We start from the raw sequence: 20013 nt of genomic DNA on the forward strand, positions 1-20013 counted from the left end.
GCGCGTTGACTTTTAGTTCCAAATGTGCTTCATAGTTCTTAGCGCAACCAAGGCCCGGTGCAAAAATGTCTGCAAATTCCTCACATAGACTAGAAACACTGGCTGAAGGCACAGTCTGGTTCACTGAGAGAACCTGATTCACAATAGACAAGTTAAACAATTGAAATAAATCTAAACCAAACAAGTTCACTGCAGCAGAAGAACGAAGAACGTAAAACGACAGAAGTTTTGTTTGTCCCTTGTATGTTGCAAGAAGGCTGCACTGTCCTAACACAGGGATATGCTGTCCTGAATAACTAGTGAGCTGAACTTTTGCGGCACGCAACGGCGGTGCGCCCAGTTGTTTGTACGTGGCGTGATTGAGCAATGAAACTGCAGCTCCGGTATCGAGCTGGAATGGTATCACTTGTCCGGCAAAGTCCAAATCTACAAAGAGTTTATTGTCCTGCTGACGACAAGAGCGACTGTTTTGTGCAACTTGAACAGACACTGGTACAGAATCACTTGTGACGTGACGGGATTGCCGTCGACGTCGACGCACACTTTTTGTGGGACGAACACAGTCACTGTTAGAAAGAGTAGCATTGGACGGAGTGGCATTAACTACATGAATGTCCATGGGCGAATGTTCCCGAGCCTGAGTGTCCTTGGTTCGATTCCGGCGCGAAGCAAAGGGCCTGGAACGGTTGTGATTGTCTAATCGGAGCTTTTTCTGGCAAACACTTTGAACATGTCCTTTCTTGTGACAGTAAAAGCAAATAGCTTGGCGTGACGGGCAATTTTCACGCGAATGTCTAGTAGCACACCGCGGGCATGATTTCACTGCATTTGCGGGCGGGCGAGGCACACCTGGTTTAGAGCGCGGCGTCAGCTGCGTCGAAGTGCGCGAGGGCCGGTTACCGGGCCGCGCAGCGCGTCCAGCGGGCCGGTTAATGTTACACACTGCTGGCGAAGCTTCAAAAGATTCCTGAGCACAGTCAAGTGTGTCTTGCCTATCCAATATGTCTATCACTTGTTGAAGGGAGGGATTAACTAGTTTCAAAATCTGTTCCCTTATGCGAACATCAGAAACGTTCTGTGCTATTGCATCACGCACCATTGTATCTGAATAAGGAAGGCCACAGTCACACTGAAATTCACAATCCCTAGTAAGGCCTTGCAAAGTTGCAACCCACTCCCTATTAGTTTGACCGGCCGTACGTTTCGTACGAAAGAACGTATACCTTTTTGCAACCACATTAACTGTTTCTTTGAAATAAGCAACTAAAGCAGACACAATTTCTTCGTAGGACAGTGTAGCGACGTCGCGTCGGGGAAACACTTTCACTATCACACGGTACGTTTGCACGCCGACACAAGACAATAAGTGAGGCTGCCGCTCGTTACCTTGAATTCTGTAGGCTGCCAGATGAAAATCCAGCTGTCGGGAATATTCCGCCCAAGATTCTTGAGTGGAATCGAACTGGCGAAACGGCGGTGCAACTGCATGTTGTGGCTGCGGTAGCTGTAAGGAAGCGGCGGCGGCCGCATCGTTTTGCAGCGCACGTTGACCCTGGACGAGCTGTCCCAGGGCATCCAATAACGCCTGCGTCTGCTGATTCTGCAAGCGATAAAATTCGGACAGTACATCTGGAGATTGTGGCGAAGCCATGACACAAGCAAATCAAATCAGAGCAAAACAAGTAGGAAGAACACGTTGACTCGTCGCCAAACTGTTGTGGCGTAGCAAGAGCCACGCCACTCGGAGGTAGCCGAAAGGCACGCGATGTAATGCAGACGGGCGTGAATTCTGGAACAGGATAACTATTGAATGGTAGCAAGAAAAGTACGTAGCTTATAATATATACTTAACTTTAATTCTCTGATGAATACAGCAATCTTCATGATACAAGTGAGACTCATTAAGATACATGCAATGTTACAAATGGCGCCTTGCTAAGTCGTAGCCATTAACTTAGCTAAAGGCTATTCTAACTGTCTCTCGGCAAATGAGAGGAAGGCTTCGTACGTCTAGTCGCTAGCAATGTCGTCCGTACAACTGGGCGAGTGCTAGTCCGTCTTTCTAGACCTGCCATGTGGTGGCGCTAGGTCTGCAAGTACTGATGGCGGCGACACGCGGGTCCGACATGTACTAATGGACCGCGGCCGATTTAAGCTACCACCTAGCAAGTGTGGTGTCTGGCGGTGACACCACACTAACTATTGTATTACTTTCTGTGTGAGAGTTAGATTCGCTGAGGAAGGTGCAGAATCATTTTTCCATCTAGTATTTTATTGGTGAATATCTCTCGTATTCTCAAACTGCAATGGATCTGTAGATAAGCTTTGTACACCATGTAAAATGACATACACAGCATTTAACAGTACAGAATTACTGTTTTTAATCAATGTACATAGATACATTTGTAAACAACCCAGGATAACTGGAAATAAAGAGTAACTACTATGCTACAGTTGATTACTTGATGGATTATTTCCAAATAGCCATCCCCGTCCTCTTCTCCTTTTTTTTAAAAAAAAGAGGTTTAGCCCCTCCGTGCCCACATCGGTATGATGGCCAACACAAAATGTCTGCTGCCATCTCTGCATAATGGTTAGTTTTCACTAAACTGAGGTCTCACAGGATGTGGGTAATGCAATGTTTGCATACATCTGGTTTAGTTTAACCATTAATATGCACTCATCTGGAGATAGTTTGGGTCAAAAGTTGAATGAAGGGTAGCAGTTTGAAGGACAGAGGAAAAAAAGTGCCAAGGCAAGAGCCAAGGGAAAAAAACATCAGTGATAGTTGGGTTGGTTTGTAAGAGCAGTAGCGATTTTCTTGCTGCGACAGATCATGAAAGGGTAGGCTTTGTTAGTGGTGGGTATCATGCAGATCAATACCTTTGTCGTTGTGCAGTGGTGTTACTCTGTGGCTGCCACTGGGTGCCGGTGTTGATTTCTAGGTCAGTGTCAGCATACCAGTAACAGTTAGGTTCATCATCGTTTTGGGTACGATAGGTCATATATTAGATTCACAATGTTGTGTAATGTTGGCGGTTTGTCTATGCATCAGTGTACGAGCTTGTCTGTTCCCCTGCTGTAGCCTGTTGGTTGCCTTTAATAGCAGCTGACATATCCATTTAACATTGTTGTTATGCAGGAGCTTGCAGATGTTGTCGCTTATGGGGGTGTATATTAGCGTGCCATAGGTGGTTATGCCCTAGCTAGTAGAGTCTTTGGTCGCTTATGCTTCCACCTATGGTTGTGATCATAGTTTCCCTGAGTAAGGATGAAAGGATTGTTCGAGTATCTCTAGTTCCTGTATAGTTGTATGGCATGTTTTGTGAATACTTCTTTGAGGGTTTTAACGTGGTATTCACTGTGAAGATCCACGGTGTATGTGTAGTGTGGAGCATTGCTAATTATGTGTAGCACTTTGATCTGTATGATCTGTAGGCGGCGCAGGTGTGTAGGAGCTGCATATCCCCAGGCGGGAGTTTGTACGTCATCAGACGTCTAATCAGTGTCATGTATATGGACCATGACGCCCTCCTATTCTATTTACTTTCCCTGCTGAGCATTGGGTAGAGTTGGTTGAGCCTCGCATGCACTCTGTTGGCAACGTATTTGATGTGGTCCCCCCCATGTAAGTTTCCGGTCCAACCAGACACCAAGATATCTGACTTTCTCTCTGAAACATATTGGGCATGCATGAAGTGTTACCTATTGACAGTGTTGATGTTTACACAGTAGCTTCAGTCTGTGTGTGAACAGCACTGCTTCACACCTGTCGTCATTTACTTTAATACGCCATCGTTCCAACGAAGGCTCAGAAGTTCTGAGTGCTGTCTGTATTCGTGAATTTATGTTTGACGGTGTCCAATCTTGCCCAAGGATGGCTGTATCGTCTGCACAGATGAGTAACGTAATGTTTTGTTGCTGGGAAGTCTTTAATGTACAGGTGGAACAAGATGGTCCCCAGTATGCTTCCCTGAGATACTCCAGTTTGGATACCATGTTGTGTCAATTGTTTGCCCTGCTCATCAGTCTTAAAACAATTGTTTGTGAGATATGAGTGTGAGATGTACGAGTCTGTCAGCGAAACCAGTATCATTTAGTCTGTGTATAAGGCCATTGTGCCAGAGATGATCAAAAGCTTTTTCAATGTCCAGGAACACGGCCCCTGTGGCATTGTTCGTGTTGTAGCCATGTGTTAGATCTTTCGACTACGCAGAGGAGTTGTGTTGTTGAATGGTGATTCCCAAAAGCCAAATTCCTCCGGTCTTAGGGCGTCATTCTGGGAGAGCGGTGTGCTGACCACATGCCCCTCCTATCCGCATCCTCAGTGAAGATTACATGGCAGTCGGATGGTCCCGATGGGCCAGTTGTGACCTGAAGACGGAGTGCTTAGGGTGTCATTGATGATGCAGTGCTTGGTGATGCGTTTACGTATTACCTTCTCAACAATCTTGCTGAGCGAGCACAGCATACTGATGGGTCGGTAATTTTGTGAGAGCGGGTGGTCTTTCCCTGGCTTCCTGAACATCAGGGCCTTGGCCGCCTTCCAAAATTCAGGGAAGTGTTGGTGTTTTAAGATGGCATTCGTTACGTGTGCTAGGTATTCTACTACTCTGTCCATTAACTCCTGGAGGACACGGTTTTGAATGCCATCAGGCCCAGGGGCTTTCCTAGCATTGGTATGCTTGATAGCCCAAGTAATTTTGTTTATGCTATTGTGTCTGATTTTGTCGTGCTAGGGCTGGGCTACAAGTCATGTAACTTCCTGGTCCATTTCACGTGTGAATACTAGATATGAAGGAGCTAGATACGGCATGAAAGACGCTGCAAGTGTTATGAACATAAGCACTGCCTTCTGCTTCACGGCGTAGGCTGGGCCGTCTGGTCCCTGTAGTGTGGGAATGTAATGTTTCTCCCTGGTGAAGTGTCTGACTAGCTTCCATATGCCAGGACATGTGATATCTAGCCCTGAGAGTTTCTGCCCCCATTGCCCATTTCGAAATGTTTATAGTTTATCCCATATTATACCCTGGAATCTGTTGACACGCAGTTTATAGAACGGGCACTTGGTATGCTGCCAGTATCTCCTGAGGCAGTTCCTCATTGAGATAAGGCCCAAGATTTCCTGGGGCAGGGCCATTGAGTATTGTTTTGGTGTTGTATGTGAAGTGGCGTCAGTCACCGCTTCTTGGACTGCAGTAGTAAGAACCTCCAGTGCCTCATCTATTTGTTGCATGTTGTTAATTTAGTGGATGTCTGGAATACAACTTTCAAGCGTTTCCTTGAACAGAGTCCAATTCGTGCACTAGTAGTTCAATATTCTGTGTCCTGCAGTGTTTGTTTCGTGTGTGGTATTACAGGATGTGGTCTGAGTCCAAATCGTTGAGTGTGCATGTGATGCCCTTGATGAGGGCTATGTCTGATGACATGATTGACCTGTGTCGGTCCTGTGCAGGCACATATGTGGGAATGCATAGCCTAAGTATAATGTAGTTTCAGCCTAGTGCATATTCATATAGTTTCTTCCTGTTGGAGCTACATAGTCGTGAATTCCAGTCCGGGTGATTTGCAGTTAGACCTCCAGCGGCAATTACCCACAGTGCTATGTTGAGAACTGTGCTGATATCATGTTTTACTATGTTTTTAGGAGGGTTGTACAGCAGTAACAGTGCGGTGTTGACTCTGTTGAACTTGACCCTGACAGCCGTGGCCTCAAGTCTCTCAAGCGCAGGGTTCGTGTTTTCTATGTCTTTGTGTATGATGATGGCTGTGGACCCCCCCCCCCCCTCCCCTCCCCTCCCCCCTTCTCCCTTCCTGCCGTCTGCTCGGTCGGTACGATAAATGCAATAACCTGGGATGTTTAGCTGTTTGTGTGGCGTAAGTAGTGTTTCATTTACTAGAGTGATTCTGTTACCCTTTCACTCTATGAACGCAACCATTTCGGCTATTTTGTTTGCAATCTCATTGGCATTCCAAAACAGGATCTGTCAGTTTGTGTTGGTGTTTGCATTTTGGGGCTGGTGTGGTGTGTTATCCATGTATAGATGTAAACAGTGATGTGATGATAGTTTCTATGCTAGTCCAGTTGAGCGACCCTGATGTGAACTGTGTAAAGAGTTGTGCGACACACCCCATAATCTTCATGACTATATCGGTGGTCAAGAGTCCGTGGAATACTGTCTCCATTATTCTTCGGAGTGTTGAGTTAATATTGGGAGTGTCGGGCTGTGGGTTGTTGGTTGTATTGGTGGCCTCTTCTCCAGTACACTGCAGAGTACCTGAAATGTAAGGAAATTTAAAATTTATTATTTGCCGACCAGCTTGTGTGTGAACTGCTTGCCATGTCATTGGTTCAGCTGCAAGCTGTGATGACATTGTGACTGCTATCAGATGAAGGAGAATGGTAACCGCAGTTAAGGTCTCCTCAGGAGTCTCCGGGCATGGTGAGGCTTGCAACATTGGCCTGGTGTATGCTGAATATTGTGGTGCGACTTGCTTGGTGGGGACTGTGGTTTTGCAAAGTCTCCATGGTGGGGTATTCTCATCACAAATACAAAAGGGGTCCACTGTACAGTGGTTGGAGCAGCAGTCTAATGAGACCTCCCTGGAGCATGATGTAAGTACAACTGTCCAAAGCTTTACGGATGGATGTGAAGTGGCAATTAAGTCTAAGAGCTGTTGTCACCTAATATAGGTTCAGCAGTGTCAGCAACTACAAATGTCTATGTGAAGGGGGTGGCGAGGTGTACATCAATAGTCAATACTTTGTGGCCATAGGTGGAGACTGCCGATCTGTTTACTGCTTACAGGCGCAAATGTTCTTCTGTCTTGTTGTCATGTACTGCTTGACAACATTCCACTTATTGATTATTTTGGATCCATGGCTGGCCATGCTTTTTGTTCTACTTGCAATTGACATTTGGGTAGACTCATTCTTTTGTGCATTTTCAAGTTTGTCAGCCAAAATACCAGCAGCCATTACCTAAGTTGCCCCAAGGTTATGGGTATCTTAGGGTTGTGAAACTGTATTTATTGGAAGCAAAACTATTTACTAGGTACAATCCATTGCTGCTGCACCTGAACTGCTTGACCAGTGTCTCAACTGTGTTGAGTAAACGTCAAAGCACTTTGGGATCACTTGGTGAGTGGAAGGACATAATCATGCCACAGTCCTGTGTCATTTATTTCAGTGCGTTCAGCGTCAGCTGGGTGGACTTGGCTGATTCATCATTTGCTGCTGCTGTCATGGCAACTGTTTCTGCAGACTCCAATGTTGCGTGTACTATGTTGGCCACTTTTAGCAGCTTGCTTATTGGTTGCTCTTCATTCACTACCAAAACTTCTTGCACTTGTGATGGTAGCTGCTGTTGCCATGTATGTAACAGAATGATGTCCAAAACTGATATTGCATCTGTCATATATCGTAGATTGATTGACGCACACCAAATTCCAAAGGGGTTTTGTTGCCACATATTTCTTGATAAAGCATTTGCCTGAGCCTCTGGTCTGGGGATATGTTGCAGTGAGCAATTAATTCAGTTTTTAAAGCTTGGGGTAAGCTTGATGACCTGGTGGGTGCTTAATAATATCTGACACCAGTGCTGGTGCCCGTTGGTCTTAATTGCTGACCACTATTGTAAAGGGTTTATGATCATCAGTAACCTATTGGTGAGCAAAAATATTTTCCATGACTGCAAACAAAATTTGTGGCTCATTGGGCATAAATGGCAGAGCCCATAAATGCAAACACGGTGCGGAAGAACAGTTGAGTTGGTGGACGGTGCCTCTGAGGGCATCGCCATGCAGCAGAAATCACAAGAACTGTAGAATTGTAGCCTATCGATATTGTTGGAGCTGGTGCCTTGAAGATAACTGCGGGCACCGTGAGCGGCACTTTGAACATCACCACCAGTGAAGAACCTACAGGCTGCCAATTAATGAAGACTACCAGGGCAGTGTTTAAGACGCAATCTTCTAGTTCAAGATTCCTGCTAATTGAGAGTACTTTTACATTGCTAGTTGGTGCCAAACATTGCACTGAGATGTTGGTAGCTAACTCTACTGGTAAGCTTTCAGTGCACATAGAGACATGCCTGTGTTGTGGCTCTGCTTACAGTTAACCGTGGCTCCCACAAGTTGTCAACAGTGTAGCATTTCTTCACCTACAAGTCAAGTACAATATATTTATTTAAAGTGCACTTGCGTCATCTAATCTTTATTTTTATTTTATTTATTTACATGTCAAGTTCCATGCAACCAAATTGAGGAGCAAATCTCCAAGGTCATGGAACGTGTCAGTACATGAAATTACAACATAAAAGTAATAACAGATAAAAATAAATGTTTATGAACCCAAAAAAAGTTAGTCCACAAGTTTAAGTAAACGCAATCAACAATACAATAACAATCAGCTTAATTTTTCAAGGAACTCCTCGACAGAATAGAAGGAGTGACCCATGAGGAAATTCTTCAGTTTCAGTTTGAAAGCATGTTGATTACTGCTAAGATTTTTTAATTCGAGTGGTAGCTTATTGAAAATGGATGCAGCAGTATACTGCACACCTTTTTGCACAAGAGTTATTTCTGCCGAGTATTAACTGAGTGAAAGCTGCTTATTCTTGGGAATAAGCTAATATTGTTAACAAGAAATGAAGAAATGACAGGAGAGAGAGAGAGAGAGAGAGAGAGAGAGATATGCCAATGTCAAAATACCCAGATTCGTGAACAGGGGTCGACAAGAGGTTCGTGAACTTACACCACTTATTGCCCGAACTGCCCGTTTCTGAGCCAAAAGTATCCTTTTAAATTGGGAAGAGTTACCCCAAAATATAATACCATACGACATAAGCAAATGAAAATAAGCAAAGTAGACTAATTTTCCTGTCAAACGATCACTCACTTCTGATAACGTTCGTATAGTAAAAATGGCAGTATTAAGTCTCTGAACAAGATCCTGAACGTGGACTTTCCACAACAGCTTACTAGCTATTTGAACACCTAGAAATTTGAACTGTTCAGTTTCACTAATCATACGCCCATTCTATGAAATTAAAATGTCAGGTTTTGTTGAATTGTGAGTTAGAAACTGTAAAAACTGAGTCTTACTGTGATTTAGCGTTAGTTTATTTTCTACAAGCCATGAACTGAGATCATGTACTGCACTATTTGAAACCGAGCCAATGTTGCACACAACATCCTTTACCACCAAGCTAGTGTCATTAGCAAGCATAAATATTTTAGAATTACCCATAATATTAGTGGGCATATCATTTATATAAATAAGGAACAGGGGTGGCCCCAACACTGATCCCTGGGGCACCCCCCACCCCCACTTGACAGTACTCCACTCAGACCCCACATCACAGCCATTATCAACATTGTGAATAATGACCTTTTGCTGCCTGTTGCTAATGTAAGCAATGAACCAATTGTGAGCTGCTCCCCGTATTCCGTAATGGTCCAGCTTCTGGAGCAATAATTTGTGATAAACACAATCAAATGCCTTAGTTAAATCAAAAAAATATGCCAAGTGTTTGAAACCTTTTGTTTAGCCCATCCAGTACCTCAATGAGGAAGGAGAATATAACATTTTCAGTTGTTAAACAACTTCTAAAGCCAAACTGTACATTTGATAGCAAATTATGTTGTATAAAATGATCATTTATCCTTACATACAAAGCCTTTTCAATAACTTTCGCAAACACTGATGCCATAGAAATAGGTCTAAAATTATCTACATTATCCCTTTCTCCCTTTTTATAAAGCGGCTTTACTATTGAGTACTTTAATCACTCAGGAAACTGACCATTCCTAAAGGAAAAATTACAAATATGGCTAAATACAGGGCTAACATGTGGGCAAAGTACTTTAATATTCCACTAGACACTCCATCATAACCATGAGAGTCCTTAGTCTTCAGTGATTTAATTATTGACTCAGTCTCCCTCTTGTCTGTATCACAGAGGAGTATTTCAGGCATCAATCACAGAAAGGCATTTGCCAAGAAAGTAATATGATTTCCCGTAGAAACTGAATTTTTATTTAATTCACCAGCAATGCTCAGAAAATGATTGTTAAACACTGTACATATATCTGATTTATCACTAACAGAAATATTTTTACTGCGAACTTACTTTATATCATCGACCTTGTGCTGCTGACCTGACACTTCCTTCACAACTGACCATATGGTTTTAATTTTATCCTGTGAATTAGCTATTCTATTTGCACACCACAGGCTCTTTGCCTTCCTAATAACATTTTTAAGCACCTTAAAATACTGTTTGTAATGGGCTACTGTAGCTTGATTCCTACTACTTCTAACATTTTGATATGATTTCTGCCTTTTTCTACAAGATATCCTTATCCCACTGGTCAGCCACCCGGGCTGCCTGTTACTGCTAGTATCCCATTTAGAACGTTCTAATGGAAAGCAACTCTCCAAGAGCATGAGAAAAGTGTTAAGGAAAGCATTGTATTTATCATCTATGTTACTGGCACTATAAACATCCTCCCACTCTTGTTCCTTGACAAGGTTTAAAAAACTCTCTATTGCTGTTGGATTAACTTTCCTACATAGTTTGTAATTAAATATGACATCGGTTTGAGTACAAAAGCCTTTTAGTGTTAAAATTTGTGCATCATGGTCTGAAAGGCCATTCATACTTTTACTAACAGAATGCACATCTAGTAATGAAGAATGAATAAAAATATTGTCTATGGCTGTGCTACTGTTCCCCTACACTCTATTTGGAAAAAACACAATCTGAATCAGATCATATGAATTTAGGAGATCTACCAACATTCATTTTCTTGCACCATCATATACAAAATTAATATTGAAGTCACCACATGTAACTAATTTCTGGCACTTCCTACAAAGTGAATCAAGAACCCTCTCTATCTTGAGCAGAAATGCTCTGAAGTCGGAGTTCCACCCATTTTTCACTATCAGTGAGGACGTAACATTTGGCTTCTCAGAATGTAGCAGCTGCCAACTTGCAACAGAACAAGAACAGTCAACATTTACCAATCTGGCTTAACATCATCCTCTGGAGTAGCAGAAAGATCAGATGCATAGTGGTGTGTAGTTCACTATTGTTTTTTGTGTTCATTTAATCAACAAAGGATATTGCACTGTATTAGCGTTCAGTTCTTTACATTGGAATGTGTTCACTTTTTGCATTGCAGGAAGAGAAAGACCTCAAAAACTTGGATTTAAAGGCAAATTCCTTGAATTGTGTCGCAGATGGTGTGTAACTTATTGTGTCTTCCATTGTTATGATGATATATTTAACTGTCCGCAAAATAAATTGTTCATGCTTGTAAATTTTTCTTCATTGTCAGGGTCACTTATTATGTATGTAGGGTTTTTACTCCATTACTTTTTATTTCTGACTGCAGAAGTTAGAGGTTTGTTTACAACACAGGTTGACTTAGACACAGAGAGTAACTTCAGCAATAAACTCCGTGCAAACAGTAAAATGCACTTCAGTCGATTGCGGAATTGATTATTCATGAAGATCATTGATAACAAATATCATGAGTGAATAAATTTACAGTGAGGCTGTGGTTAATATTCCAGATTACTTAATACAGATGTCTGCAATACGTAGTGTGAATTCCAAAAATAATACTAATTAATTTATTTTGTGCAATGAACACTTTTTGCCTAAGTAATGAGTTACCCCAGAATATTGGTTCATAGGACATCAGTGAATAAAAATATGCAAAATATGTCCACAAAGTTGTCAGTTATTCTCATGGCAAAAATAGCTGGTGCTAAACATTTTAGCAGGTCTTCTGTATTGTTTTTCCAATTTTAAGTTTTCATGAATATGCATACTGAAGAATTTACCCAGTTTATTAAGTTTTCTTGATAAACTACATTCATTATAGGTGGGATATCTTGACTGTACAAAACTAGAAGAGTTGTGTGGTTTTTTGTTTACTTTACTTTATAAAGCTTGTCCATTTCTGCAAAACCAGTTAATAACTTAAATAAAAACATCATTTACTATTTTCTCTGTCAATGCTGATTTGATTGACTTGGCAATAATGCTTGTATTGTCTAAAAAAAGACTAATTCTGCCTTCTGTTCAAATAAATTGGTAGTTCATTCACATAGTGAAAACAATAATGGGCCTGTGATCAAATCTGGCAGAATGCCTGTTGTGATTTCTCACCATGAAGATGTACGTCACTGTTTGTGTTATTCTAACATTTCAGTATAAATGTCTACATCCTGTTTCTTAAACATGAAATGTGCTGAATGGTTTCCATACTTCCCAATTATTGACAGAGAGTGCTGCAGGGGGTTAAAGACATGCAAAAACTGTGCTGAGTGCATTGTTATGAGATTATCTCAAAAAGCTTATTAAACAACTGACTCAAGATATCAGCATGAGGGATGTACTGATTGCTGAGTTATTCAACATCACTGACACAATTTGGGTATGTGTGGGGAATAGTGACCACGGAAACAATGTTACCTAGCTAATTATTCATGTTTCAAATGTAGATGAAGGAAAGTGTGTTTGTGTAAATAATCTGGTTAATGGAAAATTACAAATTGCTTATGTACTTAATTACAAATATTTAATCCTGAGGAAGAAATAGCAGATGATCTCTGATGTAAGTTAATAATATTATTAGACACTCGTTGAGTGAGTATTTGCAACCAAGTTAGAGGAATGTAGTAAAGTTGTACCATGATATGATAATAGCATCAGGGATTTATAAGTAAGTAGAGAGAGCAGCACCACAAATTCAGGACGACTCAGAATATTGTGGACATGCAGAATTGAAATGCAGTGAAAAGAGTTGTCAGGAAGACTTTGTGAGGAGCATTTTACAAACTCAAAGCAAAAGTCTTTTCACAGAACTGTCAAGAAATTCCAAGAAGTAGTGCACATATATGAAGTCGGTCAACAGAATGAAATTTGTGTCTGCTTCCTTATTCATGGAACAGGTGCCAAGATAGATGATAACGAAACAAAGGCTGCCTTTCTGGAATCTGTCACTGAATAGGACTGTTTTACAATTCCACTGTTTACTTCCTTGTGAGTCTTAAACTGAAAGATGAAGGAGCATCTGTCGATGGACCTGAAAACAACATAAAGGGATAGATAAAAGTGAGACACCAAAATCCCATTAATTTCCTGTCAGTTGTAGTACCTAATATGTACCAAAGCTGTCCCCACTTGAAGCAAATGTTTACAGAAGATTGCCCTGTGGGGTTGGAAAATAGCTCTACAGAACAAACAAGTGAACTATAAATATATCATGACATTTAGAGATCATCTCTGCAATACTGCAACATCCTAAAATAACTGGTTTGACCATAGACAGATCACCAACATACAAAATCCATTTCCAGAATGTGGCAGCCAAAATTAAGACTTGGAACAACAAAATCCAGAAGCTAATGGAAATCACATGGGTCATGACAACAGTCCTCAGATCATTAGCCTTAACTATTTCATACTCAGTCACAAAATATGCTGTTCAACCTGATTAAGCTCTGCTCACACTAAAATAATCAACACACAGTCAAGGAATGAGCCATGACACAGGGTGTATCACTTCCTCAAACACACACTGGTTACTCATTCTTTGTAATACTCTACCACCATTCACAAGAAAACCACAGTCATCACTGAAATCCAGAATTACCGACACATTCAGAATTTTCATTATCAGAGCCCCAATGATTGAGATGAGGAATACCATGGTGGCACCCAAGAATCATTCCACAGAATAGTCATTTCAATATGTAAGATGCTTGGAGCAGTCAATGGTAGGAGCAAAATCCCTTGATGTATCACCAAGTAATTAAAACTCCCTGGGAGCAACTCCCTCAATGATACTGGTGCATGATGAATTGAATCAGAGCTGATGCGGACAGACCTAGAATATTGCTACAGCAATGGGGATGGAATTCCATTCATCAGTGTGACTGTGACAAAGAGAAGCAAATTGCGTATTATATAACATTTGAATGTTCTCTCAGAGCATTCAAAGGAACAATGGAAGACCTTCAGAATTTGTCAACAGAAGCTTCTGACTGGGTTTCAAACCTGGGCTTAGGGCTATCAACACATTGTGAACTTGATATTGTGTGTATCTATGTAGAAATATAACAGTATGAAAAGGATAGGTTTGCTATTCATTGCATAGTAAGTCATTGACACCCAGGCAGGCACAATGAAAATGACTGCAGTCAGGCTTCATCACCTAGTGACAGTGCTCATGTGCATGAGCTGTGCTTGTGTTTTCTTCTATTTCAAAAGAGGTATTTTTTCTGTAAGCTTAATATTTAAGGAGTCTTTTTCATTGTGCCCGTGTGCAACTCAATACCTCCCCTCTGTGACGAGTACCAATTTGTTCTTTTCATATCGTTGTTATTCCATCCATGACTTTCCATGGTTTGTATAGAAATTTATATATTTATTGCAAATATTTGTCTAGTATTTTTTCTCTTGTCATCATGTGATAAATAAAATAACTGCTGTTTTAAAGTTGGATAGTTAGTCTGATTGAAAGAAATGCATGGTGTGTCATAGAAGGCTGTTTGCTGTAGAATTTTGGGACACACTTATTGGTTGGCTGTAGTGAGTTTCTTGATTTTAATCAGCTCTGTCATCAATATTTAACTGGATTTTGCAAGCACTCATTTCTGAAATCCTATTAATCTATAATGGAAAGTGTTAAAGTAACTCCTTGCCATATACACTGCTGGAAAAAACACAATACCCTCAAGGACGAGGTCAACTCGTCTGGCAGCAATGCAGACATGAATTCTGTCATGCAAACTATCGTAAGGTGCTAAATGGCATCCTGCAATGGATTGTCTCAAACCTCTTCCGCATTTTGTTGCATTTCAGCAATGGTTCTTACAGGCTCTGGAGAAGTAGTAAGTTCTGACTTCATCATGTCCCATATGCATTCAGGTGGGAAGACATCTAGTGATATTGCTAGCTAGGGGAGTTGTTGTATACCATGAAGAGCATGTTGTGTTACAGCAGCTGTATGTGGATGTGCATTGTCCTGCCTGACAAAGCACATCACCTCCCTGTCGAAAAAAGCCAGTAGCACAGGGATAACACATTGTGCAATGTGACCACAAGTTGTGTAACTGTTGGGCCCCCAAACCGTGAAGTGTGGGATGGGGTCTGTTGTCGTGAGTGAATGCACTGAGTAACAGGCAGCTCACCAGGAGTACACCATACACTTGTACCTTAATCACTTGCATACAGACAGAACTTATTCCCATCACTGAAGGCATCACATGCCACTCCATTCTACAGTTAACTCTTTCATGACACCAGAGGAGCCATGTTTGATGGTGTTGTGCTGTCAGTGGTAGCTTGGCCAGATTACACATAATTTTAATTCTGCTGCAAGTATATGGTTCCCAATGGTCTATGATTACACAGCTGGTACAATGTGTTACTGGACTTCATTCCTGGATTATGTCCAGTCGGCAATTGCTGCTCTCACAATGCATCAGTTTTGACGCATATCTGTGTTATGTGAATGTCCAGAAACTGATCTACAGGTGCGGTATCATTTCACAGACCACTGTTGAAAGTAGTGACACGCCACCGATACAGTGTGTCCATTTTTCCAATAAGTTAATCCACCTTCCCACAGGCCCACAATGCAACCCTCTTCAAATAACTGACCCTGTTTGAAAGGAATACATACTCTTCAGTGGGGCATGGTTGTACCCTAGAATGCATCTTGCAAACACAGTTCGTCTCTAAACTTAATTGAGTTACTGCCTACAGAGTCCAAACAGAGGGTGCACAGTAACAGTCAGTGAGTGTTGTCTAATAGCTGATCACCATGACAAATTAATCACTAACAGTAAAACCCCTCAGTATGCATATATTATACCCTGGTGTCACTGTACACAGTCCTTGAGGGTGTTTCATTTTTTATTTCCGACAGTGTAGTTGAGGTGTTGAGCAGTGAATACATACATACACAAGTTTGAAAATACACAAACATATGTACATGCTTTCCTGCATTGCCTCAGCTGACTGCATTGTCCTCATACTGCAGATGCATTCACTGTCATGTGTTAACTAAAAGAATTCTCTCTGTTGTGAGTTATTTGCTGCTTTCTCTCCCTTACTGCCATGAAATCACTGACTTTTCCATCTCACATTTTTGTGTTCTGTGAAGCAGAAAAATGTGACGGATGAAGTCATAAGCAAGACAAAGTTGACTAGGGTAAAGTTTGATGCTGTGGGAATAAGTGTAGTAAAATAAAAAGATTATTTGTGAACAGACAGCAAAAGAGTAACAATGAATATTGCTTTGAGAATTCTTGTGCTCACTGAGAAGTAAAGATAATTTCTGTGAATAGCACAATTCACCTAGTTCATTGTCTTCCTGCTGTTGTGTTGCACAGTTACGCGAAATTGCTGTCTTGTGTTACATGTATTACTTTCTTGTGTTCCCAGAGCACATTTCATGAAAACCCACATGATCTGTGAAACTCTAAAATGAAATTCATGAAATAATGATGTCTGCAGAACAAATTAAAATATTAAAACTTGATACAATTCTTATTTTTAAAGTATGTACTACAACAATATAAAAAAATTGACTGTAGCTTTACAATAGTTGTTAAAACAGTTGTATGATGTTAGGCATGTATGATTTTGTTTATTATATACAGCTTACATTGGAGAATTGTTGGCCTAGACTGTAGTTGTCATGAGACTTAACATTGGCTGTATTGTAATTGCAGGTGCTAGTGGTGACCATGTTTTCATGGACATGTATGGCTCAGAACTTGAAGACTTCTCAGGAAAGGAGAGCACTATCCATTTGGACACATGGGTGTTTAATAAAGTTTCTGATTTTATAAAATCAGCACAAAACAATCCGGAACTATTAAAGAAACTTCACAGTGATAAAATTATTTTCTTTCTGCACTTGTTGGGCCTTGACACTGCAGGACATACTCATAAACCAGGGTCAAAGTAAGTAGGTTTTAAATACTTTTAATTGCAGTGTGTTCTATCTTAATGCAAATGATGGAGACCTTTGCCATGATTGTTTAGATACTGCTGAAGTTCTGGATAAATTCTTTTGATTATATTCCTGATGTGTGTGCAATTTTCTGTGTGAATGTACATAACTAGTCAATTTTACTTTGTTTCATGTCTTATCTTGAGGTAACATTAAATTTGCCAACCCAGAAACTGCTCATATCTGCTTTGAGTAAGATTTTAATCCTCTTATTTAGATAGTTCTGTACATCTGTGGTTTCTCTTAACTCCTCATCATATTGTTATGGACATATTTGTAGCAAGTTGACGAAGTGGGGAGACACTGGATACACATTGTGGAGGACAGTCATTCAGAACCCTGTCTGAGCACCTAGATGTAGGTTTTGTATTTTCCCTAAGTCATTTAAGGCAAATGCTGGAATGGTTCCTGTGAAAAGGATATGGCCTGTTTCCTTCCCTAATCTGAGCTTATGCTAAATCTCTCATGACCTCATTGTTAACGGGATATTAATCCCAAATCTTACCTCCTTCCTTCCTACAGTCATTTCTTGTGTACCCTAACTCATTTTAATATAGGGTAGAGTATTCACATTACCTGCGCCACGTTAGATGGCATAGCAGTAGTAGAAGTTTGGCATGTGACTGCTGACATGTGATTTGAGGTATCCCCACAAACAAAAGTGGTCAAGGGCTATGATGTCACAAAAATGTCAAATGGCTACTCCTGGAAAATTGGTAATGAGATCCATTGACAATAATGCACTGTTTAGGGTTGTATCATCCTTTTGTAAAGAAACATTTTGAAGTAGAGTAGATGTAATCTGGCAGTCGAGAAACTGAGGATGTCTTGAGCATATGGCTGTAATGTTCAGCAGTATCTGTCACAGTATCATTTTAGTCCTAACAAACTATGGGATTATGATGGTAAAACTGCAAATAGCACACCACAGTGTTACGCTTTTTGAATAAAGATGTGTTTTTTGAGTTTAATAATGATTCTCATTGACCCAATAGGCAAAAGTCTGATTACTGATTTTTCCACTCAAATGAAAACAAGCTTCCATTACGCTTTCTGTTCATAATCTAATGCCTTAAGCTGTTGAACAATATACATCATGTATGTACAAAATTTTAAATCATTTCTCAAAATTATGTGTACTAACTTATGACTTAACCTTAATTCAAACAGTGGCAAAGCCAAGATAGAATAATGGCAGTATTATGAACAGGATAGATTGCTACTCCTCCCCGTGAACCATGGACCGTGCCGTTGGTGGGGAGGCTTGCGTGCCTCAGCGATACAGATAGCTGTACCGTAGGTGCAACCACAACAGAGGGGTATCTGTTGAGAGGCCAGACAAACGTATGGTTCCTGAAGAGGGGCAACAGCCTTTTCAGTAGTTGCAGGGGCAACAGTCTGGATGATTGACTGATCTGGCCTTGTAACACTAACCAAAACGGCCTTGCTGTTCTGGTACTGCGAACGGCTGAAAGCAAGGGGAAACTATGGCCGTAATTTTTCCCGAGGGCATGCAGCTTTACTGTATGATTAAATGATGGCGTCCTCTTGGGTAAAATATTCCAGAGGTTAAATAGTCCCCCATTCGGATCTCTGGGCGGCGACTAATCAAGAGGACGTCGTTATCAGGAGAAAGAAAACTGGCATTCTACGGATCGGAGTGTGGAATGTCAGATCCCTTAATCGGGCAGGTGGGTTAGAAAATTTAAAAAGGGAAATGGATAGGTTAAAGTTAGATATAGTGGGAATTAGTGAAGTTCGGTGGCAGGAGGAACAAGACTTTTGGTCAGGCGAATACAGGGTTATAAATACAAAATCAAATAGGTGTAAGGCAGGAGTAGGTTTAATAATGAGTAAAAAAATAGGAATGCGGGTAAGCTACTACAAACAGCAAAGTGAACGCATTATTGTGGCCAAGATAGACACGAAACCCACGCCTACCACAGTAGTACAAGTTTATATGCCAACTAGTTCTGCAGATGATGAAGAAATTGAAGAAATGTATGATGAAATAAAAGAAATTATTCAGATAGTGAAGGGAGACGAAAATTTGTCATGGGTGCCTAGAATTCGGTAGTAGGGAAAGGGAGAGAAGGAAACGTAATAGGTGAATATGGATTGGGGGGAAGAAATGAAAGAGGAAGCCGCCTGGTAGAATTTTGCACAGAGCACAACTTAATCATAGCTAACACTTGGTTCAAGAATCATAAAAGAAGGTTGTATACATGGAAGAACCCTGGAGATACTGACAGGTTTCAGATATGTTATATAATGGTAAGACAGAGATTTAGGAACCAGGTTTTAAATTGTGAGACATTTCCAGGGGCAGATGTGGACTCTGACCACAATCTGTTGGCTATGAACTGTAGATTAAAACTGAAGAAACTGCAAAAAGGTGGGAATTTAAGGAGATGGGACCTCGATAAACTGAAAGAACCAGAGGTTATACAGAGTTTCAAGGAGAGCATAAGGGAACAATTGACAGGAATGGGGGAAAGAAATACAGTAGAAGAAGAATGGGCAGCTTTGAGGGATGAAGTAGTGAAGGCAGCAGAGGATAAAGTAGGTAAAAAGACGAGGGCTGCTAGAAATCCTTGGGTAACAGAAGAAATACTGAACTTAATTGATGAAAAGGAAAAAAATATAAAAATGCAGTAAATGAAGCAGCAAAAAGGAATACAAATGTCTCAAAAATGATATCGACAGGAAGTGCAAAATGGCTAAGCAGGGATGGCTAGAGGACAAATGTAAGGATGTAGAGGCTTGTCTCACCAGGGGTAAGATAGATACTGCCTACAGAAAAATTAAAGAGACCTTTGGACAAAAGAGAACCACTTGTATGAATATCAAGAGCTCAGATGGAAACCCAGTTCTAAGCAAAGAAGGGAAAGCAGAAAGATGGAAGGAGCATATAGAGGGTCTTTACAAGGGCGATGTACTTGAGGACAATATTATAGAAATGGAAGA

The 20013-nt window shown here is 40.9% G+C and overlaps 1 protein-coding gene across 2 annotated transcripts in view; it reads left to right on the top strand.

The window, feature by feature from the left end:
* LOC126191154 (GPI ethanolamine phosphate transferase 1) overlaps positions 1–20013 on the top strand; it is a 276012-nt gene that overhangs the window by 89357 nt on the left and 166642 nt on the right. For both annotated transcript variants that reach the window (XM_049931924.1, XM_049931925.1), the window contains exon 4: positions 16763–16997. In XM_049931924.1, coding sequence (XP_049787881.1) covers positions 16763–16997 — 235 coding nt within the window. The remainder of the gene's footprint in view (positions 1–16762; positions 16998–20013) is intronic.

This window comes from Schistocerca cancellata, chromosome 6 (genome assembly GCF_023864275.1).
Source record: "Schistocerca cancellata isolate TAMUIC-IGC-003103 chromosome 6, iqSchCanc2.1, whole genome shotgun sequence".
NCBI classification, from domain to species: domain Eukaryota; kingdom Metazoa; phylum Arthropoda; class Insecta; order Orthoptera; family Acrididae; genus Schistocerca; species Schistocerca cancellata.